This window comes from Phyllopteryx taeniolatus, chromosome 5, assembly GCF_024500385.1.
Source record: "Phyllopteryx taeniolatus isolate TA_2022b chromosome 5, UOR_Ptae_1.2, whole genome shotgun sequence".
NCBI lineage: Eukaryota > Metazoa > Chordata > Actinopteri > Syngnathiformes > Syngnathidae > Phyllopteryx > Phyllopteryx taeniolatus.
This window is the reverse complement of record NC_084506.1, coordinates 27,208,179-27,231,510: the sequence shown is the minus strand read 5'-3', so window position 1 is coordinate 27,231,510 and position 23,332 is coordinate 27,208,179. Positions and strand designations below refer to the sequence as shown.

The window sequence follows — 23,332 nt, the reverse complement described above, 5'->3', positions numbered from 1 at the left end:
CAATAGTCATATTATTTCAAATCATTTAGTAGGGATCATTGCTTGTATTTACAGAATGCACCCATTTCACCATCATTTGACACAAAAGTTATTTTTATTCAGCGTCACACATGCAACAGGTTGAAAATGTACTTACTGTTTTGACATGTACTACAAAGCTTTGTAACTACATTCAGACAAAGCCCATAGATTGAAATGTGATTTATTTGTAGTTCAGTGAAACCTCAAAAGTTGGCTACACTGCAGAATTCGACCAACATTTTTAGGAAAAATATGCCCCCAAAGTCACTCTAAAATCCAGCTTTCTATCAACATGAGGTCATGTAAAACTTTCTGATTTTAGTTTCACTGCGCATCAAATCCACGTGTTTTGCTTATTCTTTTGTGTGATGGCAAAGTGGGGCAACATAATGATGTACGTAAATGTGGGAAAGCAAGCAGTATGTGCATCTCTGTCTGGCTTCTACGTACAATATAGCTAATTCAACAATACAATTAAAGGAACAGAATGTACATCAGAAAGCTGCATTTAGTCTTTATGAGAACAGACTCACCACCTATCACTCGTCATCAAACTTAAAGTTGAGAGCACCGTTAACAGCAGTGAGCTACTTACATTAGGGTTAAACCCTTTTCTTTACAGTTGATAAAGGTTTTATGGTGGTGAAAGTTTGACCATAGAACACATGAATTCTATTTCCATTATTTGTTAGGGGAGAACATTATTATCTAAATCTAAACAAATTGGAGCGTCTCGGAACTGACTGTGTTCGACCTTAGAGAAGCCACTATTATACCAAACTGTCTACTCCCAGCTCATATTTCCACGTGCATCAACAAAAACTGGTCAAGTCAGCTCTTCTACTCTTCATGTGGTGTCCACAATATCCACCATTCAAAAATATCTCACCATGTGAGTGTCACAAGAGGGCATCAACGTGAACTTGTCATACTCTTGGTTTTACTTTCCAATATTCTATCTGACTCCTCTGTTGCTTGGCTTTCAGCATCCTGTACGTGGACACAAGTTACGTCAAGATCAAGTTTAAAACACTCAATAATGCTGTTTTTAAATGCCTTCCTCCCATCTTTCATGTACAGTACTTACTTATGTGTAAAGTAGACAATAACAGCGAAGACCACTAAGATGAGGAGGGCAACAAGGACCAGTGCAACAATTAAACCGGCCTGCTCCTTGTCAGAGGTGCCGATGAGGAGTTGGAACTGCTCGCATCGGCTCCCTTTGTAGTAGTCGTTGCACCTAAAAGTAGCAGTCTCTCAGCATGCAGTCTAAACATGGTACAGCATCAACATTAGACATGTTTTCATACTTACACACAGGAGAGCGCTTCCATTGAGGCTAGTTTATAGCACGTGCCCCCATTCATACAATAGGCAGCGTCCTGCCCATCACATGGCGCTCCATGTTCTATACAGAGAAAGCAACGTGTAAGAAAAGGTTGCTTCCTAAAAAGGGGAATGTTTTGAGGTCGACTTTTATTTTTACCTGCCATCATCTGAAAGGTTGCTCTTTTATTTTGATCTTTTCACCTAGAATAGTTAACAGTTCAGGTGAATTCAAGGAGAAAACGGACTACATGGAGGCTTACATCTGAACACCTTTCAAATTGAAAATGAATTTGAACTTTTCAGCTTCAACATTTCAAGTTGCATCCAATGGGATACAGTGACCTTACAAAAACAACTGACTATAAGTTTTTCTTCAATAGGTTTTAATTATTTGCTTGTAAAAAAATATATATAACTAAAAAGAGACTAGTTAAGGAATATCTACCAGTTGTCCTTACCTGCCTGTGAAATTCCAACTTTTGGTAGCTACAGTGACTTCCCAACGTGACTCATAGTGCTGCCCTAAAATGATTGCGGTGCTTTCACCTGGACCTTTAAGGACAGGTGTCACGTGGGCGTGCTCCCGCCTCCATCGAGAAATATGTTGGGAATGCAGTTTGTCCACATTGCCTGTGAAAATGGCGATACTACCTCGCTGTAGGTGCATTTGTCAGCTTGTCTGTCATGTCAGCAGTGGAATCGCAGCAGCCGGTGACCATCACTGTGATTGATGATGATGAAGATGGCTTGTTTGCGATCAAATGTTTTCATACCAACTGAAAGGTGGCTCTTTGCCCTGACATCACAGGCCCAGGATGGGTGAGGCAATCACTTGTGCTTGTCTGCGTGGTGACATTCAAATGAATGGTTGGTATTTACAGAAGGCATGAATGGAATCGTGGGAACTCGAGTCAAGGAGCACTGCGGACTGCTTCCTTCAAAGAAGTTATTAGTGCTTTGTGCTCAGGACCGTTAGTTGACTCATCAGCTGGAGAGTTGTCTTCATTGTTTGCAGCTTTCTTAATGGCAAACCATGTCGCACTGCAGTTAACGCATCTGTACTTCCTCTGTAATTATGTGTCAACTACAAATGGCGTTAGTTTCACTTGACAAGTGAGGGCGAGCGGTTTTCCTACACAGTATCACACTGAATACTTTTGACCACAGTGAAATTATGTAACTTAATGAATTTGTATTTTTATATACATGCACAAATTTTTTTTGGGGGGGGGGGTTCATGAATTGTGTGTTTTTATAACAGTGGTCAAAGATCACAACATAGGTTGAACTTGTTCTTCTTTTCAATTTTGATAGTGATGCTATTTTTTTCATCATAGATTGTATATGTCATTAAAAGACTGTTAACTTCATTTCATATGAGCTGACCTGATTGAAAACACAATTGATTTGTGGCTTGTGGTACGTATTCAATATCATAAGTAATGGATGTCTGGTGGGTTACATTGTGGTTGCTTACAATCATACTTGTCTAATTTAATACACTCATACAATCTTGTGATGGATTCTTGTATGTGATTATATGAACTATCCAGGATTTAAACTGACATAAAAAAAACAAAAAAACAGTGGATCAGTGTACGACTGGTTTGCACATCCACCACACAGTTCTGAGGACTCGGGTTCAAATCTGGCCTCGCCTGTGTGGAGTTTGCATATTCTCCCTGTGCCTGCGTGGGCTTTCTCCGGGTACTCCGGTTTCCTGACACATTCCAAAAACATGCATGGGAGGTTAACTAAAGACTCTAAATTGCCCGTAGGTGTGAATGTGAGTGCGAATGGTTGTTTGTTTATATGTGGCCTGCGATTGGCTGGCAAACAGTTCAGGGTGTACCCCGCCTCTCGCCCAGAGTCAGCTGGGATAGGCTCCAGCACGCACACGTTTTTGGAAAATGGATGGATTAAAAAAACATTGCTTAAAGACCCTATAAAGTCAATTCAGAGAATTGTTTCTTAATACATTATCTACATACAGTATTTGAACATAATTGCTGAAAACGTGCAACGACAGAACTATGTAGTGCTCAATTTTGGAGTTCCAGCTGTCACGCTTAGTAATCGTATGATATTGGACTGGACCCAAAAGCAGACAAAGGCGGAGGAAGTAGATGAGAATCGTTTATTATAGGGTAGCTCAGGGGTAGGATATCCGAGGCATGATGGTGTAAAGTCGGAACAGGGAATGTGCAGGAAGTGGGAACGTCGGCAGGTGGAAGAGCTTGACGGCGTGGCTGCAGCGCGCAGCGCAGTGGGTGACACGGAAGGAACACTGGAAACGGAGGAGCCGTACAAATGCGGGTAGCCAAGTAATCAATTGAACACACGACAATGAAACACGATAGTCGGACGAGCGTTAATACTCTGGCATTGGATTCCTGGATCTGGCAGGTTTATATGCTGGCAGTGATGAGTGCTGATTGAGAACAGGTGAGGAGGTGATTATTGCTGCAGAGAGAGAGAGAGAGGGAAAAGCTAGGCACAAAGCACCACCCGAGTTCCAAAAAGGAACTGCAGGGCATGGACCATGACAATAGCGTTCAACTGTTTTTCACCATTTCCCCAATTTTGGGGGGATATGGCTAAAATAGGACCCATTGATGCTCTTGGGCCCCTGCCATGCGTCGTCTCTCCCCCACTATGTAAAACCTTGAGTGCCCACTTTTGCATTAGCAGTTATCCGGCGAAAGTGCAACGTGCAGTTAGCTAGCTAGCTATACCTACACCCGGAAAATGTATCTTTCCTTTGGATACTCCTCTGGAGTGGCTGCTTTAGAGCGCCTCATTGTCGGCCATGAGTGCATGCACATCATGGAGAGAAGGCAGAGGACCGAGGGGGTGGGAGTCCAGCATGTGGACAGGGACTTCGCTCTGGCATGGCTGCTTTAGTGCGCCTCGCGACGTGGAAAAGTCCCAAAAATGACCTGGTGGGATATATTCCAGCCATCGGAGGCATTAAGCAGATATATTTTTGCGGCTCAAATATGTAGTCACGTGTAGGCATAAGAAAGATGCTTGATGAAGTCGTTTGCGAGCGAAGAGAACGGGTTTATTTTTCACGATTTTGAAGCCTCATTTTACAAAGGTGAGTGGCCTTTTTTATTTTTTTTATCATTCAAATTCTGTGGTTTGTCAAAAGACAGATGTTTATTTTCACTTCACAGGAACATTCAAATAAATTCGGATATATAAACCTGTCAGTTTTCCTCTAAAATGTCACGGTCATAAAAACTACAAATGCTTTGCCCCGGTCTCTCCTGCCGTAGGGCTCCACCAATGACCTGAAGTGGAAGGAAGCACTACGTCCTGATTTGTGAAATGCGGAAGTTGGTTGTACATAACCCCTATTACTGCAGCTTACTGAGTCAGTTGTAAAGCTCTTCGTCATGTGTGTCTGTGTTTGTGTTATACTGCCCCAATGGTGGCCAAGGCGCGCACACCAGAAGGAGCACAATGTGGGGGTGGAACGGATTAATGGCAATTTTATTGCTTTCAATGGGGAAAGATGATTTGTGATATGAGCTTGGTCACTGAACAAATTAAACTAGTCAAAACACCACTGTATTGGTCAAAGAAAGCAGGCAGTCTAAAACGCGTTACGTAAAAAAGCTTAACGTTGCTTAATGTCTGAAAACTACGATCAATTTTTACCAAAATTAATGTGGCTGTCTCTGCTTATGCCCATTTTAATCGTGGAAAATATCAGAACGATCGCCCCAATATTTTGGATTTTATGGACTTAAAGCGTTTTCCCCTCAATACACACTCAGACGCACTAAACAGAAAAAGCTTAACATTGCTTATTGAGGAAAACACTTTAACGTCCATAAAAACCATAATAATAGTGCTATTGTTTACATCATTTCAGCGGCGGAGCGGGACATAAGTTGAGATGTCCACATACATTTTGGTGACGATTGATTGCAGTTGTCTGAAATTAAGCGACGTTGAGCTTTTTTTACGCTTACGTTAAGCGTTTTAGACTGCCCTCAATGAACGCTTGTTGTGAAAATAACTTGTCGTGTTGCTAGCATGCAAGCAGCTAAAATGTGCAGCCCTTTTTTGCTCCAGTAACTCACTCCTGTTTACTTACGGTTTTGTTTTGTTTTTGTTTTTGTTGTTTTTTCTGCTGTATTGAAAAGAAATATTGCAGGCATTGGTCATATCAGTGACCTTGCATACATAACATGTTTGGATAAGTAATCTGGACTGAGCTCAGGGCAAACATTCAGCTGGTTTTCCGTTTTGTTTTGTTTAAATGTCTCCTTTTTTTTACCTTTTGCGTGCACGGGTGTTTTGTTAACGCGAGGAAGCTGAAGGAAGTGAAAAGAAGCGGCAGTGTTTTTCTACGTCGACGCTTCCAGAGAGCCCTAAGTAATGTCTACTGTGTTTTCTATACCTGAACAAAGATCATTTGTATGTTTTTTTTAATAATATGTATCTTTTTTTGTTTGTATGTTTGGTTTATTTTATTTTCATTTGGATTTTTTTTCCATTTGCGCTGCCACGACCTTGTTTTCTCGTCGACGTCGTCACTCGCTGGACTCTCGCCTCAGCATTTGGACAGCTCCCGTTCGTGAGCCTCTTCGTACACATGGAGCCCCCGGTGTGAACGTGAGGAGGGGCTGGAACCCCCCTCCCCACAAAAAAAAAAAAAACAACGTTCACCCTCACACGATGGGACCATCTCCCCGGACTCGGTGACGCCGTCGCCCGCTGCCGAAGCATGGTGCCCTCGTGCCGGAGGACGAGGTCTGTTTGTCGCGCTCTGTCCCCGGAATGGCGACGCTGGTGCTCGGCGGATTTCTCAGCCCAATCAAGCCAAGATCCGAGATCTTCTCATTGTGATCTTCATCATCGGCGAGGAGGAAGATGTGCCCGTCGTCACTGCGAGGGCAAATGAGTCACGACCAGACTTTACACTATGTAGAGCAAGGAAACGCAGGAGGTTAGTTCGCATTTGTTTGCTTCGTTTATTCCGTCCTTGTGTTGGTTGAATCACGACGAAGGCGAATCCCACCGAGGGGCCTCCGAGCACAGTTTATGTCGGCCTCGCTTGACATGATTGCAAATGCATTTGATGAGGATGAGCCTGTGCAGAAATAGACCAAGGCTCGTTGGCTGCAAACGAGACGGTGAATACATTGCAGCCTTTGTAGACAACCATCTCCATGATGGAGCGCTTCTAGGTACAAGTGGAAGAAAGAAAAATGTGAAAGTTGGTTCTGTCTTTAATATCCCTGACAATCCCAGTGGATCACCTTGAGGGTGAACTGTATATACACGTGGGAATAGACTTGAATAGTGCAACAATATTAGACGTCTCTGTAACATCCATTGGAGGGGGGGGGGGGGGACAAAACATAAGCCCACAAAACATAAATACAACCCAATATACAAAGACAAATAGTGTATCATGAGAGAGGAATGGTATAGAAAATGCAAGGCAGCGGTACAACTCAAATATAATATTGAAATGTAACTCATTTTAGCAATATATACATGTGCTAAACATGTTTAATCAGTATTATGGTTAAATTGGCAGATATCCAGCAGCACGGTGTGATAGTGGTTCGCACATCTGCCTTCTGAGATTTGGGCTTGAAATCTCCACTCCGGCCTAATTATGTGGATTTTGCAAGTGCTCCCCGTGCTTGTGTGGGTTTTAAATTCTCTTAAATTGTCCATACATGTAAATATGAGTGTGAATGCTTGTTCGTCTTTTGTTATTGCGATTTGCTGGCGACAAGTCCAGCGTGTACCCTGCCTCTTGCCCAAAGTCAGCTGGGATAAACTACTCACCCATGACCTTAATGAGGATTACATCTCTGGATATCTGTTAAAAATCCCCTGGAAAGCAGCTATACAAAATACAAGCGAGCAATAAGTTAAACACTATGCACATGCAACTATTGTATAGTGCATCCTATGCTAAGAGCAATGAGAAGTACAGTAGTACCACATTCTGTGCAGAAACTATCAATTTATTCATGCATATACATAAATGATGCATCTTTTACATTCATTATAAATACATATATAACTCATTATGACAAGAAACAGCATTGAAATGTATGCCCTGCAATGTTTTAAAATATTTAGAATATCTTTCTCCAGATATTGTAGCTATTTCCTATGAAACAAAAGGACAAGTTGAAAGAATGAGTTTTCTTAGTTGTAACAATGGTTCTTGATAATTTGTACTGTTGGACAGCCTGTTTATCCCCCTTGTAAATGATGCCCCCTTTGTAGGAAACATGCATTTGTGGGATGAGCAGCACAACTGATGTAAAATGTGCCAAATCTTGACTGCCTACGCTAAACAGTTTATTCTTGAGTTGCTATTGACTCTAATTTGATGGGCTGTATTCTGATCCCTAACAAGGGAGGGAAAAAATACCCTACAGGGAGCCCAAGCACCACTAGTGGTACTCGTACCACACGTCGATAATCACTGGACTAATACAAATATATTAAGATAGTTATAGCTATATCCACCCATTTTCTATCTATATTATACTAGTTTTTTGTTGTTGTCATTTCCAAATGTACACCATTTGCAAATGTGATTTATAAAATAACAACAACAACAAAATAGATACATCTCACTGGTGCGCTATTTTTAGAACAAGCCCGTGGTAGAATCAGAATCATCTTTACTGGCCACAAATGTGGTGCTGTGGTCTTTGGGGGCTACAATGTTTGTAATCCCTAGTATAAACAAACAACTGTTCACATTCACACCTATAGGTTCCATGAACCTTACATGCATATTTTTGGAACGAGGGAGGAAGGCGGAGTACGGGGAGATTCGTACCCCAAACCTCACAACTGTGGGGCAGAGGTATAGTCCCGGGCACTAGTCCATCATGATGCCCGGGTATAACTAATACATGAAATGTAAATAAATCTGTGTATTGGCACAGTGCTCCATGTCAACACCATGACAATTATGCATCTACCTATCTGGTTGACTTTGCGATGTACTTGATTTTCCGGCCTCTTCCATGCAAAGTGGCTTGTCACTTGACTGACTTCAATGGCCTTCTGTCCCGCGGCACAAGGAGCGAGCTAGCATCCCTCGGTACTTGCTATGCAAGAGGTGTGGTGTTCCTCAGCCCCACAGATTCACAGAGCGAAGCGTATTTTAAGGGAGATTTGAAATCCATTACAGTTTAGTGCTCCCTGGGAAAATAGTTAAACAGAGCATAGGCAGAGGTGAGAAGAAGGCGCCACCAGGAAGAAGCATATGTAACATGTAAGATAAAAAAAAAAAAAAAAATAGTAATCGTGCATCTGTGTGCGGGTTTATTCTTGAAATTTGAAGTGGCTGTTTAGAAATACACATGGTGCAATATCTAGCTCAGTGTATGCTATTCCTGTTTTATATAAAGCACATTGTTTTCTGTATTTTTCAAAGGTGTGAAAGGAGCCGAGGCAGGTCACTGTTGCTTTGAATATCATTTTACACCAAGCCTGATTTAGTGTGAACGTCCGTCGGGAGCCTTTCAACATGAGCAACCACCAGTAAGTACCTCCCAATGCATCTTTTATTCTGAGATGCTGTGAAATCCTGAATCTCTATTGATGAACACGTCATCTTGTGCAAAGGGCGCTTCCATCTGGGTGGGTCATCATTAGCTCACTGGGACCTTCATGTTCTCCTGTAAATGCCCGTAAACAAGGGGGAGTTGGGCCTCATCTACAGTATAACATCTCAGCCATCTCCTATCTCTGCTGGCACCTCTTAACATTCATGAGGGATGCTCACTTGTCATCTTCTCTTCTTAATAATTACTCCATGTGTGTGTGGTCCCACAGACAAGCCCTGCATTCTGATGACAGCCGTGCTTGGTGCTAAGAGAAGGTAGAAGGGAGGGGAGGGTTGGTGGGAGGCAATGTGGAGGGGAACGGAGTTGGGGGCTGGGGGGAGGTGAATCCAAAATGGGTTCAGTCAGCTGTGTTCTCTGGTTAAAGGCGCAGGGTGCTTAGAGCATTTGGTAGCTCAACGTCAGTACTGTGGCCAATCATCCTTAAGCGGGAAGGTGATGACTGGTTATGAGTGTGATTCAGTCAAATCCAAAGCTTGTAAGTGAGGCGACAGATGGGAACCTCTTACGTTGATGAAGATCTCTGGAGTTATTTTAACCCTGATTCTCTTTGACGGGATGCCCCGCACACTTTAGCATCCCTGTTGTGGCCTGGGTTTTTTTTTTTTTTTTTTAATGTGTATGACAATTAGGTCCAGAAGTATTTGGGTAATGACAGAGTTTTTATGATTTTTCCACTATGTTGTGTATTCCTTTACATAATTTTCTATTAAAATCAATGAATTGTCTGCCTCACTTATCCAAATTAACAAAGTGTTTAGTAATAAAGCAATCAAGATGTGATTGGAGCTACTTCTTGGGTACCAGTAATACGAAGGGGTACCAGTTGTATACACACTTCTGAAATCAAATTTACTTGAATTTATTATTAATTCAAAAGTCACTGATCATGTTAATGATCCCACAATAATGGGTAAATATCCATATGGAACACTTTATTTCTATAAATCATGGCAAGATTTTCCATTTTCAAATGATCACTTCTACAACATTCCGTGGAGGTCACTGTGTCCCATCACTGGTGAAGTATTTTCCGAACAGGCCCACAGGCTACTCATGTGGTCCTCGGTGGCTACCTGGCGCCCGCGGGGAACACGTTTGGATCCCCCAGATGCATGATATGGCTGCTAATGGAGCAGGCTCACTTTTTGCAGTGGTGTAGAATTGCAGTGCTAAGGAGCTGTTTGTATTCTTTTATTACAAACAAAATATTAGAAACAATTCTCAGCTTTAAACAGTACATTTTGAGTCCGCTGCAAACAACCACCACTATAATAAACTCATTATTAAATTAATAGATCTCCGACAGGGCCATTAAAAGATGGGGATTATTATTATGTATTATGAAGGCATAATTTTTAATACAACTCTTACAGTGGCTCTCATTAGATTTTTTTGTTTTAGTGAATTCTCCCATCATTTATTGATGAATCATTGTGATTCGTAGATGCCGGTGATAGATTGAAAACCAAATAATAAATTGATAATAATATTTACTCTACGTCCATGTCAGATTAGTTATCTAGCGCCTCGCAGCTGTTGTTGGCCTGTTTTCAGGGTAAAGCTCATTTTTCATGTCAGTCTATAGAGAAAAATACACTACAGTGCCATTGTTTCTTGGTTAACAATAAATTGTGCAGGAAGTGCAGGTCAGGGCGACAATGCTGTGATCCTACAAATAATGTACTTTGTGTCAGGAGCTTGTGTCTGAGCTACTGCTGGGGAGTGTGGCCTGTCTCTGTGTAATTGATTTGGCACATTTGTCTTGGTTTGCTGATGATATCAAGACAGTGAATTGCTGCGCTCCAAGCAGTCAGCCAAGTGTCGGGAAACAAACCTATTGGGCAAAGTGGCGGACTTCCAGACAGCTGGCTGGAAATACGGTGACTCTTAGTATTCAGTAACAATGACACTCACCGTCTTTTAGAATCTAAAGCGAAAAGCAAAAGTTTAAACAGGAGCGCTCAGAGAGTGCAGACTTCTGCCAAGGTTTAGACATTTGTCACCTGTTTCAATCAGTAAGTGAAAGACTTCAATAATAAATCATAATGGGGGGAACAAGAATAATGTTTCATTCACAACCTGAATGTGTCCTTGATCTTAATAAGAAGACATTGCCATACATAAACACAACAAATGACTACCTGTTAACCAACAACTGTCCTTGTTTAATTGTAATTGCTGCCAAATAGGATCAGTGCCACATTAAACTTGGTTTGACAATCGAGCTTCTGAGGCTCCACACACATAGCAGATTGTTGAAATACTACTTCAAACGTGTATTTGTTTTTTTATTTAGTTTTTACGATATGATCAGTTTGTGGATTCTCACTCAAATATAATGTTAAAAACTACAGGAACACCTCTTATTAACATTGATAACATTCTTTTTACACTTGTATGCCAGTTATTTATTTAATTTTTTCTTTCAAAATCAAAACCTGCATTGACCTGCATCCCAGAAGAATTGTGATTTAGAGGTTCAATGTTCTGCGTAGTGATTTTATGAGTCGCTCTTACACTCAGGGAGCTAGCTAATCACGGGCAGTGATTGTACTCAAAACACAAATTTAGTTGCAGTTCTCTCGAAAACATGCTGCGAAAACTAATGAAACTAACGTACACATACTGAATTGTTTATGCCGCTTTTTGGACTCCGTCCTTGTTGTGCTTACTGATATGACAAACAGCTTGTGGAATGTACTCGCCTGCACTGTTAAAGAGAAGCCAAGTGTTGAGATGTGAAGTCGTGTCTCCCCGTGCAAGATGGCAAGCAGCCACTCTGCTGGGCTCTGGTCATAATGGCTGCTGGCCTGCTCTCTGATTGGCCGGAAATGTGGTTTTGATGCACTGAACAGTTTGTCTGTCATGACTGATTAGTGTCCTGGTTGCCAGTGGCTTGAGTAGCCAAGTGCATGCGAGATACTATTTGAGTTATTTCAGAGCAATACTGTCAATTATAGCCAGGTTGTAACAACATGTTGCAAAGACAAAACACAATTGTTGAACTATGTAGTTTCAACGGAGTCCATGGAAGCGCTTCTCATCAAGAATCAGGTCAAGCAAAGAGGAAAACCCTATTTTTCTTTCTAGACCCGCATACATTAACATTTAACAGGAAGATGCTTCTGCTTATCCACCCTCAACCCAACGCAGAAAGTGTACAATACACCAAGACAGTGTCTTTGTCTTATAATCAATGCCGTTGCCCTGCTGTTGATCACTGTAGTTATTCACGTCTCCGTCCAGGCTGCACTGGGAACACCGCCAAGCCACGTGAGACCCATGTTGTAGGGTGACTTCTCCTTGTCCCCCATTGGCTCAGCTTGTTCAAACTCAACCCTCCCTGTGTATTTAAATTTTAAGACCTTGTTGGCAGATAAAATGACAGCTGACCTTACAAAGAATATGTGTTGTGCAAAGGCAGCTTGTGTGCCCTGGAATATCATCTGAGGAAACAAAAAACATAAACAAGAAAGGCATTATTGCATATTCTGGCCCAAAAGGACACTTATGTATAATTATATAGATTAGAATTATGTTATTATTAAACAATATTGTCATTTGGATCATTAGATGGCCATGTCAGCTTGCGCGTTAATTTTGACCTTTATTTACATTGAGCATCCTTGAATGCATGTACATTTCACGGCAGGCAATTGCATAGAAAATGTAGACAAAGCAAAAAAATTGTCTTCAGTAAACCAATCATCTTAAACAAATTCCATTCTGTTTACATAATGTTTGGAAGATGAGGAGTATGAAGACCTTAAAAGACCTTAATAGCTTCAGTGAATTTAATTTGGAAAAATACTTAATATTGAGTAGCATGCAAATAATAATGGAGCTTTCAAACATGTGAGCATGTTTGCACTTTCATTCATCAGAATAAGATATCGATCCAGCTAACATGTTTTCATTTGCCAACACCTAGATTCAGTAGTGTGGTTTTAATATTAAAACCAGGCTTCCTCATTTAATGAGGGCAGGATGAGAGAAATCACATTTAACGGTCCGGAACATTCTCCCAGTCACACTTCTATACGACCCCCATTTTTATAGCTATGTACTCCAGACTTTATGAGTGGGACTCTAATGCTGCTGTTGTTGTGTGCTCGTATGACAGGGCTCCTCCCCAAGCTGCATCCTCCGAGCTGGAGGTGATCTCCCAGCAAGTGGAGGAGGAAAACCAGTGCGTGGCCCCAGTTCAGCTGGTTAGCTTCACCTACAGAGACTTGCCTCTGGCCGCCCTGGATGTATCCCTCGCTGGATCTCAGCTCATCTCAAACCCGGATGAAGAGGACAACAGGGAAGGGTAGGTCTCTAGAAGTTTCTATAGCTCGCTGCTCTTCATTATGTTTCATGTGCTGCAGTCAGTAAATGGTCTGATTTTGTATTACCAAACGTTGTTTTTGTATTCATGGTGGCCTTGCCAAACCGCAAAAGAACGGTTACGTTAAATGGAACCTACAAGTTGCTTGTTGTCTCTTGTCTATTACGTCCAGACATGCCAAAAAAGAAATCAATTTCAATGAAGGAAACCAAATCAAAAGGACCACAGTGCCAAACTATCGTCAAAATAGCTTTATTGTCAAAACAGCTTTATTGTTAAAACACAAGAAGAAATCTCTGTGGTGTACGCAGTGGGTAAATGAAACATACAGAAATTTAAATATCATCGATCAGCACACTATATTTCCAGGAAGAAAAAAAAAACATATTTAATATAAAAATCTTTGTTCATTTTTAAATCAAAAAAAGGACCTTCCTTGTTTTGAACATCGGTCTTAAAGCTAGTGTATGTACTATTTTTTGTTTAAAAAAAAAAAAATCCTTTTCACTCAAGGCACTACTAGAGGAGATGACATAATGCTGATTAACTATCAGCGCCTCTAATATATTGCTTTATTTTTCAGTATTAGATTTTTTTTTATATTTAGTGACTACTGTAGACATTCCCGCGCTGGCTCACTTGCTGGCGCACCAAAAATGACGTAGCAGAAATGACGTACTGGAAATTACGCATTTTACCAAGCAGTCAATGGAGCGCGGCCCCTGGTCTTCCGTTTGTAAAAAGCGATGTAAACATATTATTTTGCATTTTGGTAGCAAAAAATAATCATTCAATAATTAGTGTAAAAAAAAAATTGCTGCGAACAAACTCAATACTTCATTCGGAAGATGTCTGTTTGTTTCTTTGAAGATTTAATATGTTTTCAATCATGATTTTTTATTTTTTTTTAAATGTATTTCCAAGGACCTCTTAGCTCCCCAACAAGGTGCCTGACGTAAAATAAACAAAGTTAAACACTGTCCGAGCAATGCATGCACAAAAGGCAGCAATAATAGTGAATTTACAACAATTACATCTGCAGAATCTATCTTTTTTCACCACTGGCTGTCCTTCAAAACTGGAAAAAAATAATAGAATGTAGAATGTTGTAGAATAATCACATACAAGGGGCAGCCTACGTCATATCAAAGCGACTGTTGTATTGTTGTAATACTCAATTCCAACCTAGGGGGCGACAGAACTTGCGTATTGTAGGTTTAAAATGGCCGAAGTAGGTACGCCCAAAGCTCCGATCGATGTATCCATTGTCGCTTCTCTCTACTAGTCTCTACTCAAAATCCTCAAAACAAAAAATATAAAGCGATGTCATAGCTCAGAGCTCAAGATTTGGTTCTGAGCTCCACTTTGATTTTTTTTTCACTGTCGGATCAGAGATTTCACAGAAGCATTAAATGAGCAAAATTAATCATTATAATCAGATCCCGCTCGCACTAATTTGCATGCTCAAAAGCCCCAAATGTAATCACACAACGACTGATGTTGCCACCCCAATTATGAAAATTCTAGTAATATTGTGGCCTGTTACTGCGTGAATGTACTGTATGCTTAATGAGGTGGGATTGGCTATAATCTATCCTACCGTCACGCTCTCCATTATTCTTTATTGCATCCTTATCGTCACGATTCATGTTGGAATCCTGTGAGTCTTGAATTTGCATGAATTTATTATTGTTATTATATCAGATTATATCAGCCATCGCTTGCTGATGTGCTCTTTCCATTTCTGCTCAGTGAGGTTTCTATACTCAATATCGATATCTGTCAGAAAGCAGAGAGACTTGGTCCGATCGGATTCTGGCAGCTCTGTGGGACTGTGAACTGGGACAGATGGACCCTGAGCCACTCCAAGACTTTTTACTCTTGCCCAGTAAAAAGACTGAATGCCTTAAATAGTAACCATCCTACTGAGTGAGAAATCTGGTTGGCCGTTGATATGGACATTTACCATATTTGCTCAAATAGTGGCTGTTCCAGGCATTTATTTGAAGGAGGCGTCTATTTGAGACTAAAGAGTATTATAAATGATTGTAACATTTACCTACCTCTCTGCATTTCTATTAGCATCTTGTTTTTATTCTTATCTTATACCAAGCAATGCAGTCGGAGGTAGAAATGTTTTTTTCTATACGTTTCCTCACCGTCGCTTATTGTAGCTCAATTTTTCCCAACCTGTATTGAAGCTTGGTACATATTTTATATTGGAAGAATCTCAAAGCCAAACAAATACACCACAGAAAGTATATACACTGAAATAATGATGACGTGTGGTGGTAGTGATGGTCTTGGAAGCGCATTTAATTTTTTGTCTGTCATTATATGTCGGTGGCATATATAGATGAACAAAGATACTTGTAGTACATACAGTAAATTGTAATTTGTGGACCAATTAACTGAAATTGGAAATGTTTTATTATTATTGTAACAGTATTGTAACTTGCGTCAAGAACAGTGACTCCCAGATCATCAGGTGGGAGTGGCACCAGGGTTGGGAATCACTGTTCTTGACGCAAGTCACGATAGTAACACTTGGCAAGATTTAGCTTCACAAAGTAGTAAACTGTCCACAAGTTAAATTTAAGGCACTTTTATTAGGTATAAGCATCATGTTGATTTAAGATATGAGCTGTGCTGTTATTTGTCTGTTCAGGTTTGCACCTGCTGCACAGCTGTAAACCGTGTTGGTATGTGTTTTGTTGGCGTATGATTTATTGAGTGATTTTTGATTTGCTACAGAATGGGAGAAAAACAAAGGTGCTGCGTAAAAAAAATGGTGTGGGTTAGGACGGAGAGAGAATTCACAGACGCTGACGTGTGTTTCTTGTCTGCTATCTTTGTTGAATTCACTGGCGAGTGACACACTGTCCCCCTGCTATGATGTCACACTATTGACGGAGCTCATGCTGCAAGTTTTTTTTTTTTTTTTTAATCCACACACCTCTGTTCAAATGCAAGGTTTTTGTGATACAGAAAAATTTGACTCAGCTAAATAATTTCAAAACTTTTTCCAACATTAATGTGACCTATAACCTGTACAACACAATTGGAAAAAAAAAAAAAAAAAAAAAGCTTTTTGAAGGAGGAAGTAAAAATAAACAACTGAGATAATGTGGTTGAACTAGTGTGGACAGTTTTTATAATTGGGAATGTTGCTAACATTCAAAGTTATGTTAAATGGGAGTCAACACACACACCACCATTTAAAGTTCCTCCGATTAGCCCCAAATGAAATTCAGCTGTTCAAGTGGGTAGAACTATCTCGGTTACCATTTTTTCATATCACAAAACCTGGCATTTGAACAGGGGTGTGTAGACTTTTTATATCCACGGTATGTTGACCTGCGTACAGTATATTTGGGGAAAGTATAAGATCATGATGCAATGGACAATTGAGGGACAGCATCAACCATCGAGTTGGGGCACTATTTGGTGCTGTGTTGCCCAGAGGGAGTCCAAAAGTAGGTACTGTATACAGTAAGAGTTATCTTAAAAGAAACAATAAAAAATAAATAAATAACTAGGCCAGCACACCCGCAACCCCAGTGAAGAACAGCGGTTCAGAAAATGGATGGATGGAGGAATTTATAGAAGGTCAATTATAAAGAACTACGTACAACTCTTACAACTGTTTACCTACTTTCGCAGCCTGGTCATAGAATAATTTTAGAAGCTAACCGTGGCTCCAGGTTGAGTTTGTGGTGCGGTATTTCCAGTGAGCGTTTTAGATTGACATTTCTGATTACTAGGTCAAAGACAAATCTGTCATTGCAGTCTTGCGCACCTTCACATGCATAATATGTGGAAAAAGACCGTCACCAGTTCTGGTAGTGTTAATGACACACGCATTGCATCGTAGGAATGACGCAGGCGCGGTATGCTTGAGAGTTTTTGAAGTAATTTAAATTCTTCACACAATGTGTGTGATGTACACGTAGTAAGTACAATAAAGCTGACAGTAACAGGAGGTGCTAGGATTTCCATGACAGAATGTTTTCTGCTGTAATTTACATTCCAGACATGCTTCGTCACCTTGCAATGTCCCTTTTTTGGATCTGATTGAGTCCACTGGTTACAAAGTAAACCATTAGCTAAAGAGGTATGCTTGACGTAGCTTTGCTTTGGATACGGACAGAAAAATCATATGGTTCTAAATTAAATCCTCATTTGTTGCGGAACGTGTCATTACTTGGAAGCTTATCTAATATTTCATAACTCGACCTTGGTTTGCTTTTTTTTGTTGTTTTTTTGGGCTGCGCTTGGAAATGAGTGGAAGAACACACACCACGCAGAGGCACATTTAGTCTTGCACGCCAGCTTCGCAATGCTCTTCATCAGGAGACGTGGGCGATGATGTGGGAGATGGATGTTCTTGCGGACCACATGGGGCACAAGCAGTACTTGCAGATTCTGTGCAACGGTGAGGATGGAATTATTAATAGAATTTGGCTGCACCGTCTCCTGCATGGAGTTTCACGGTGTGATTTCACATCACAGTCAAATAATTCTTGTCTTCGAGCAAGAATAATCTTAACACCCTGATAGTAACAACTTCTCTTTGCGTCCGGTCGCAACGCATTGTAAGTCACTGATCATCACCTACGTGGTAGCAAATAAACTACACTTCTTACAAAAGTGTCACGAAGGGAGGACGAACGGTGGTTAGGCGAAGACTAATTGCTACGCTATCGTTACATGCAGTCGCAAAACATTGGAAGTAAGTGATTTGGTGAAACAATACACTTGTCACATGGGTCTGGCTTGAACCGTGTTTTCATGGAGAGTAACCAATTTTGAACAACAACAAAACAGGGCAAATAATACATGTTTAGAGGTATAGATAATATAAAATAATACATGTCCACACAGGACGCCCTGTGGAAGGTGCGCAGGTTAAAAGTATATTATTATTATTATTATTATTTATAAATATTTGCAATATAAGATAAGATAACCTTTATTAGTCCCACCATGGGGAAATTGCATTGTTTATAGGAAATATAAATATGGAATATAAATAGCATGCAAGAGAAGAAAAAAAAATACATGCACTAAATAGAAACCAAAAACAAACGATCCAATTCAATATATCAGCAATGTGATTTGTGTGTTTGCAAAATAGAATGCTGAGTTTTCATTTTGACGTTAGAAGTCTGATTAATCTGATTGAATCGACTTTAATGGACTTTTTTGTTCTTGTTACCAGGGTTGAAAACTGAATTGGCAAAGGCGAATTAATCCATAGACACAGATATTCTTGATGATGGCACGTCGAAATCTCATACACAAGTATTTTGATTCAGTTTGCAATTGCATACGCCATTACAAGGATGATGTAATAAAAACATTAAAATGACAACTATTGAAGCCATGATTTATTAAAATGTTGAAAATATGTCAATTCAGACAAATCTGGACAAATTGTTTTGGAAGTGAATTTTTATAGATTGGCAGCTTTGAAAATATGTTCCACACAAACATCCCAGTGGTGTACACAGCAAGTAGACAACCTTACTTCTTTGATTTGCATCTCAAGGAAAACGGACAGCGTTTTGTTGACGAATGCTTTGAGAGAGGAGGTAATATACTGCTTTATCGCTGTCTCTTTCAGAGATCAGCAGTCGTTGGCTGGTATCTGTGGTTGTTGTGTCCTCCAGATTAGGTGGAGCTCAAACAAACGGCTGTGCCAGCACAGCCGTCGCTTGTCCTGAGTTTTCATCCACATTTCAGCTGGCTGCCCACAGCACCACAGCAGCAGCAGCAGCATATGCTGTTGATCTCCAGGGGTCAAACTGAGAGGTGTGAGGCACACAGCAATGACAGATGGTTCATATGGGTCAAACTGCCACTTTGACTGGAGGAGAGAGAGAGAGAGAGAGAGAGAGAGAGAGAGGGCAGAGGGGCTAAAAGGGAGGATGTAGGATTGGAGCAAACAACATTCATCCACCTTTTTTTTCAATTCACATCACTACCAGCGGCTCCATTAGATAAATGTTGGACACTTACTGTATATAGGATTATGAAATGAAACGGTGGCCGCAAGTTGGAGTTGAGGTTAGCACGTCTGCCGCGCTTCTGAGGTACTCGGGCTTCCCCCTACCTTCCAAAAACATGCATGTCAGGTTCATTGCAGACTCTAAATTGTCCATTGGTATGAATGTGAGTGTGAATGCTTGTTGTGCCCTGCAATTGATTGGCGGCCAGTCCAGGGTGCACCCTGCCTCAGTCAGTAATTAGCCACAATTAAACAAAATAATAAATACATGGGCAGGCAATCAGCGAAGGCAACAGTATCAAAAACGTGAGGCAAACGGCAAGGTCCGTGATTGAGACGTGGAATACAAAGGAACGAGACGACGACGTACAACGAGGTTATGTGCATAGGGGTAATTAGGGTAAAAGAGGCGCAGGTGGGGAAGATGCACTGATGCTGACAACCACAACACACACAAACATCACATATACTTTACATATGAGGGGTGAGTAATAAATGTAAATTTTCATTTATCCCCACTGCAATTAAAATGCTTAATTTGCACTAGGATTTTATTGGTAATGAGACAAATATCTCCACGCACTGTTTGAAAAAAAAGTACTAATTCTAGCTTACCTGTTTTATTGATGGTTACTATTGATGTGTTTTTAATTATTGTATTTGTTGGCATGATTGTTATTGCTGTCACACTACACGGCAAAGCAAATTTCCCCACTGAGGGACAGTAAAAATGACCCGTGACTTGACCTTACATGTATCAAACACGTTGGTAATGATGACGATCATGAAGACCGCAGGCAATCGTGGTGCTCAACCCAGATACTAGTGTGAATCATGGCTGCTGTGGTATTTTTTTGCCCCAAGCACCTTGTCATACCTGCTGCTGTGTTGATAGATGCCTGGAAAGAGAGCCCGCACCCCCTGACTCTAGCTCAAACACTCAGAGGAACAGTCTTCTTCATCAAGCTGTCCCTCCCACTTGGCCCCATGTGGGACACAATAGATGACATTTGAGAGTGCAGGGTTTGAGGGTTTCTTAATATTCACAGACATGTGAAGTGCGAGATTGCTTTTTAGGCTGAGAGCGAGAAGCGGAAGTGGTGAAAACCTATTTATCAAGGACAGCTTGTCTGCCGCTACACACACGGAGCCCGATCCATCTTCATTTGCGGTGTCCGTGGCCCATTTTTCCGGCGAAGACCAGTCCTTTGTGTCCCCGCTGCCATGTTACTCCTCAGTGGAAGATGCAAGATCTGATAACACGATAAAGCTGTAGCCTAAAAGATGACAGGAAATAATTTAATTCCTGTCCAGCAATTAAAAGACTTACATTGACCCAACCACAACATTGGGTACAAATGTTTTGATTGATGATTTGCTACAAATAATGTCTCTTTTTTTATCCATCTATGTCAGTGATGTATAGAGACAGGCAGAACAAGTAAATGCTTTTCAACTAGATCGAGGGTGTCAAACTCATTGTAGTTCAGGGGCCACATAAAGCCTAATTTGATGTCCGAGGGCGCAGTACCCGATATAATAATAAATAACAATTGCTCGCTATCCACCTGACTGCTGCTTGTTGTGAAGTACAGTAAATGGACTTCACTTATATCCGCAACTCACAAGTCAAAGCAAAAACTCGGACGAACAAACTACTTGTATCTCGAAAAACTAATTAGCCGGGGCTGACTCGTATCTCAAGACACCATTTTGTGTTGATTAGTGTGGTTGTAATTCATTGCACTACATCGCACAAAGTGGGTCTAATGTTTTGGCGTGTGAGTCTAAACCTAGGTGTGTTAACCATTTTTTGGTCCACAATTAGAGCAATAATCCATATATTAACTGTACTTTGCAGCTGCATGAATAAATAATTAAGTGTTGGCCATGCAAAAAACTGTTGCCTCGCGGTGATGAATCACTTTGTGGGGAAAATCTAATTGTGTGCGCCGCAGTGTGCCGCGCGCTTTTGCTGACCTATGTGGCTCTGATGTAAATGCGCAATCAAGACATTAATCAAGAGTTCCGATCGATCATTTAGAGGCCTGCCAGACCTGCGCAACTTGCACGGAGTCGTGATTATTTTTTTTTTTTAAGGCCTCTCTTTGAAGGGGAGTTTTATGTGCGTGTGTAAAAATCAATACCTTCAGTCAGTTGATAGAGTGGTCCACGCTTATTACCTCTTAATGAAACACACAGCAAGCCTACTTTCATTTAATTTAATTTAGCACATGCGTCCCTCCGTGAATCAAAGATGACACGATGTGAGTGAAAGTTGCGGCTGTGGCTCTATCCCATCACTCTGCCTTGATGTCTTTCTTCCATCTGGAGATTCTCCCGCAGCCGGCGTCGTGTACGGCGCGCCATCACGTACATCTCAGGCCGCTATTGATCGCCCTCATGATCTAATCCCCTCGCTTTGCCCTCCCGTCAGCTCACCTTCCATCTCTCTCCTCCCCCTGCCTGTTGATGTCTTCATGAAGCAGCGCACAGCAGCAAAATCTCCCTAAATCCATCGGGCAACCTCCGTGTGTGTCTCTGTGAGATGCACACACGCACGTCCCCTCGCATGAGCCCATTTGATCCGAACCTGCCATGACCCTGAAAGCGACTCAAGTGGTTTCCTTACTTTGACCACTGAAGCGGCCTCACTTACTCGTAAATGCTTCAGCTCCTCAGCTTCGAGAAGTGATTTCCCTAAAATTAAGTTTGAGAGCTGGAAGTGATTTGTCAGTGCCATGTTCCCTGCTTTCAGACAGAGGGGTTCTTTACAGCTTTATTAAATTAATACTTTTGCTGCCTGGCCTGAGTGAGGACGTCTGAATGAATTATTATTCTGTCCCAGAGAGTGCGAGTTACGTGACACGCTATTTCGTTCTGCTGCTTCCGTCACTTCACTAATGCTCCACAAATGTCTCATGGAGATGTAAATGTTTCTTTTCCCGTGCTCCTCCGTAGCACACCAAAATTGTATATTGATCCTTGGCAACTTGCTGGACTGGAATATTGTTGCCAACACTCCACTACTTCTGTCTTTATACCCAAAGCAAGATGTTGGGCTGCTTCTTTTTTAGCTTTTGTTCTACATTTCCCTTGTTAGATTTCTTTTTTTTTTTTTAATCATGTTTTTCTTCTTCTGGATGTGAATCCACGGGAAAAATGTCTCATGTTTTCATTGAGTTCACCAATTGTGTGCACGATATAATTGTATTTGTAAGTTATTTTGCAATCCACTTATATTTGCATTAATTTTATTGGGGAGGCTGCAAAGATTGCTTTATTTATTTATTTATTTATTTTATTTTTTTTAACTATAATGATTCTGTAGGCTCAGTCAATCCCAGACACAATGGGGAACACTCACTGGGGACTGGAGAGTATGTCACTATATGATTATTCTGACTATTATGTAATAATAACACTTAGCAGAGATGTCTAATGTCTCCAAGACCAAATGTTATTAAGCTTTAACAAATGTGATATAGAAAACATCTATTAAATCAACTATTAATTCCTTTCTAAATGTTGTAGTAGGCTGTACCTAGGCCAAGTGGTTAGCACATTTGCCTCACAGTTCTGAGGTGCAGTGTTTGAATCTCAGCTCCAACATTCCTGTGTTGAGATTGCATGTTCTCCCCGTGTTGGTGCCTTTTCTGCAGGTATTTTTTTCACTTCCTACAACATTCTAAAACCATCTGTTAGATTACAACCCCAATTCCAATGAAGTTGGGACGTTGTGTTAAAGATAAATAAAAACAGAATACAATGATTTGCGAATCATGTTCAACCTATATTTAATTGAATACACTACAAAGACAAGATATTTAATGTTCAAACTGATAAACTTGATTGTTTTTAGCAAATAATCATTAACTTGGAATTTTATGGCTGCAACACGTTCCAAAAAAGCTGGGACAGGTGGCAAAAAAGACTGAGAAAGTTGAGGAATGCTCATCAAACACCTGTTTGGAACATCCCACAGGTGAACAGGCTAATTGGGAACAGGTGGGT

At 40.8% G+C, this 23,332-nt stretch overlaps 2 protein-coding genes across 3 annotated transcripts in view; one reads left to right on the top strand and one right to left on the bottom strand.

Moving 5' to 3' along the window:
* Window positions 1-75: 75 nt before the first annotated feature.
* On the bottom strand, window positions 76-1,910 carry LOC133478366 (pro-neuregulin-4, membrane-bound isoform-like). Its single transcript, XM_061774360.1, has 5 exons — window positions 1,809-1,910; window positions 1,508-1,551; window positions 1,336-1,429; window positions 1,109-1,261; window positions 76-1,011 (listed from the first exon to the last, which is right to left on the bottom strand). The coding sequence occupies exons 2-5, from the start codon at window positions 1,515-1,517 to the stop codon at window positions 948-950; spliced, it is 321 nt and encodes a 106-aa protein (XP_061630344.1). The 5' UTR covers window positions 1,518-1,551; window positions 1,809-1,910; the 3' UTR covers window positions 76-947.
* A 4,265-nt stretch (window positions 1,911-6,175) lies between these two features.
* The window catches only part of tmem266 (transmembrane protein 266), a 31,658-nt gene continuing 14,501 nt past the window's right edge, over window positions 6,176-23,332 (top strand). For both annotated transcript variants that reach the window (XM_061774354.1, XM_061774353.1), the window contains exons 1-3: window positions 6,176-6,313; window positions 8,786-8,892; window positions 13,102-13,290. In XM_061774354.1, the coding sequence (XP_061630338.1) occupies window positions 8,879-8,892; window positions 13,102-13,290 (203 nt within the window). In that variant the 5' untranslated portion in view covers window positions 6,176-6,313; window positions 8,786-8,878. The remainder of the gene's footprint in view (window positions 6,314-8,785; window positions 8,893-13,101; window positions 13,291-23,332) is intronic.

Bases quoted from the DNA above. Each gene is read 5' to 3' on its own strand.
- LOC133478366 (XM_061774360.1), bottom strand. The intron at 1,262-1,335 runs GTAAGTATGAAA...TGCTACTTTTAG, and splicing joins ATGGAAGCGCTCTCCTGTGT to GTGCAACGACTACTACAAAG. The intron at 1,012-1,108 runs GTAAGTACTGTA...GTCCACGTACAG, and splicing joins ATTGTCTACTTTACACATAA to GATGCTGAAAGCCAAGCAAC.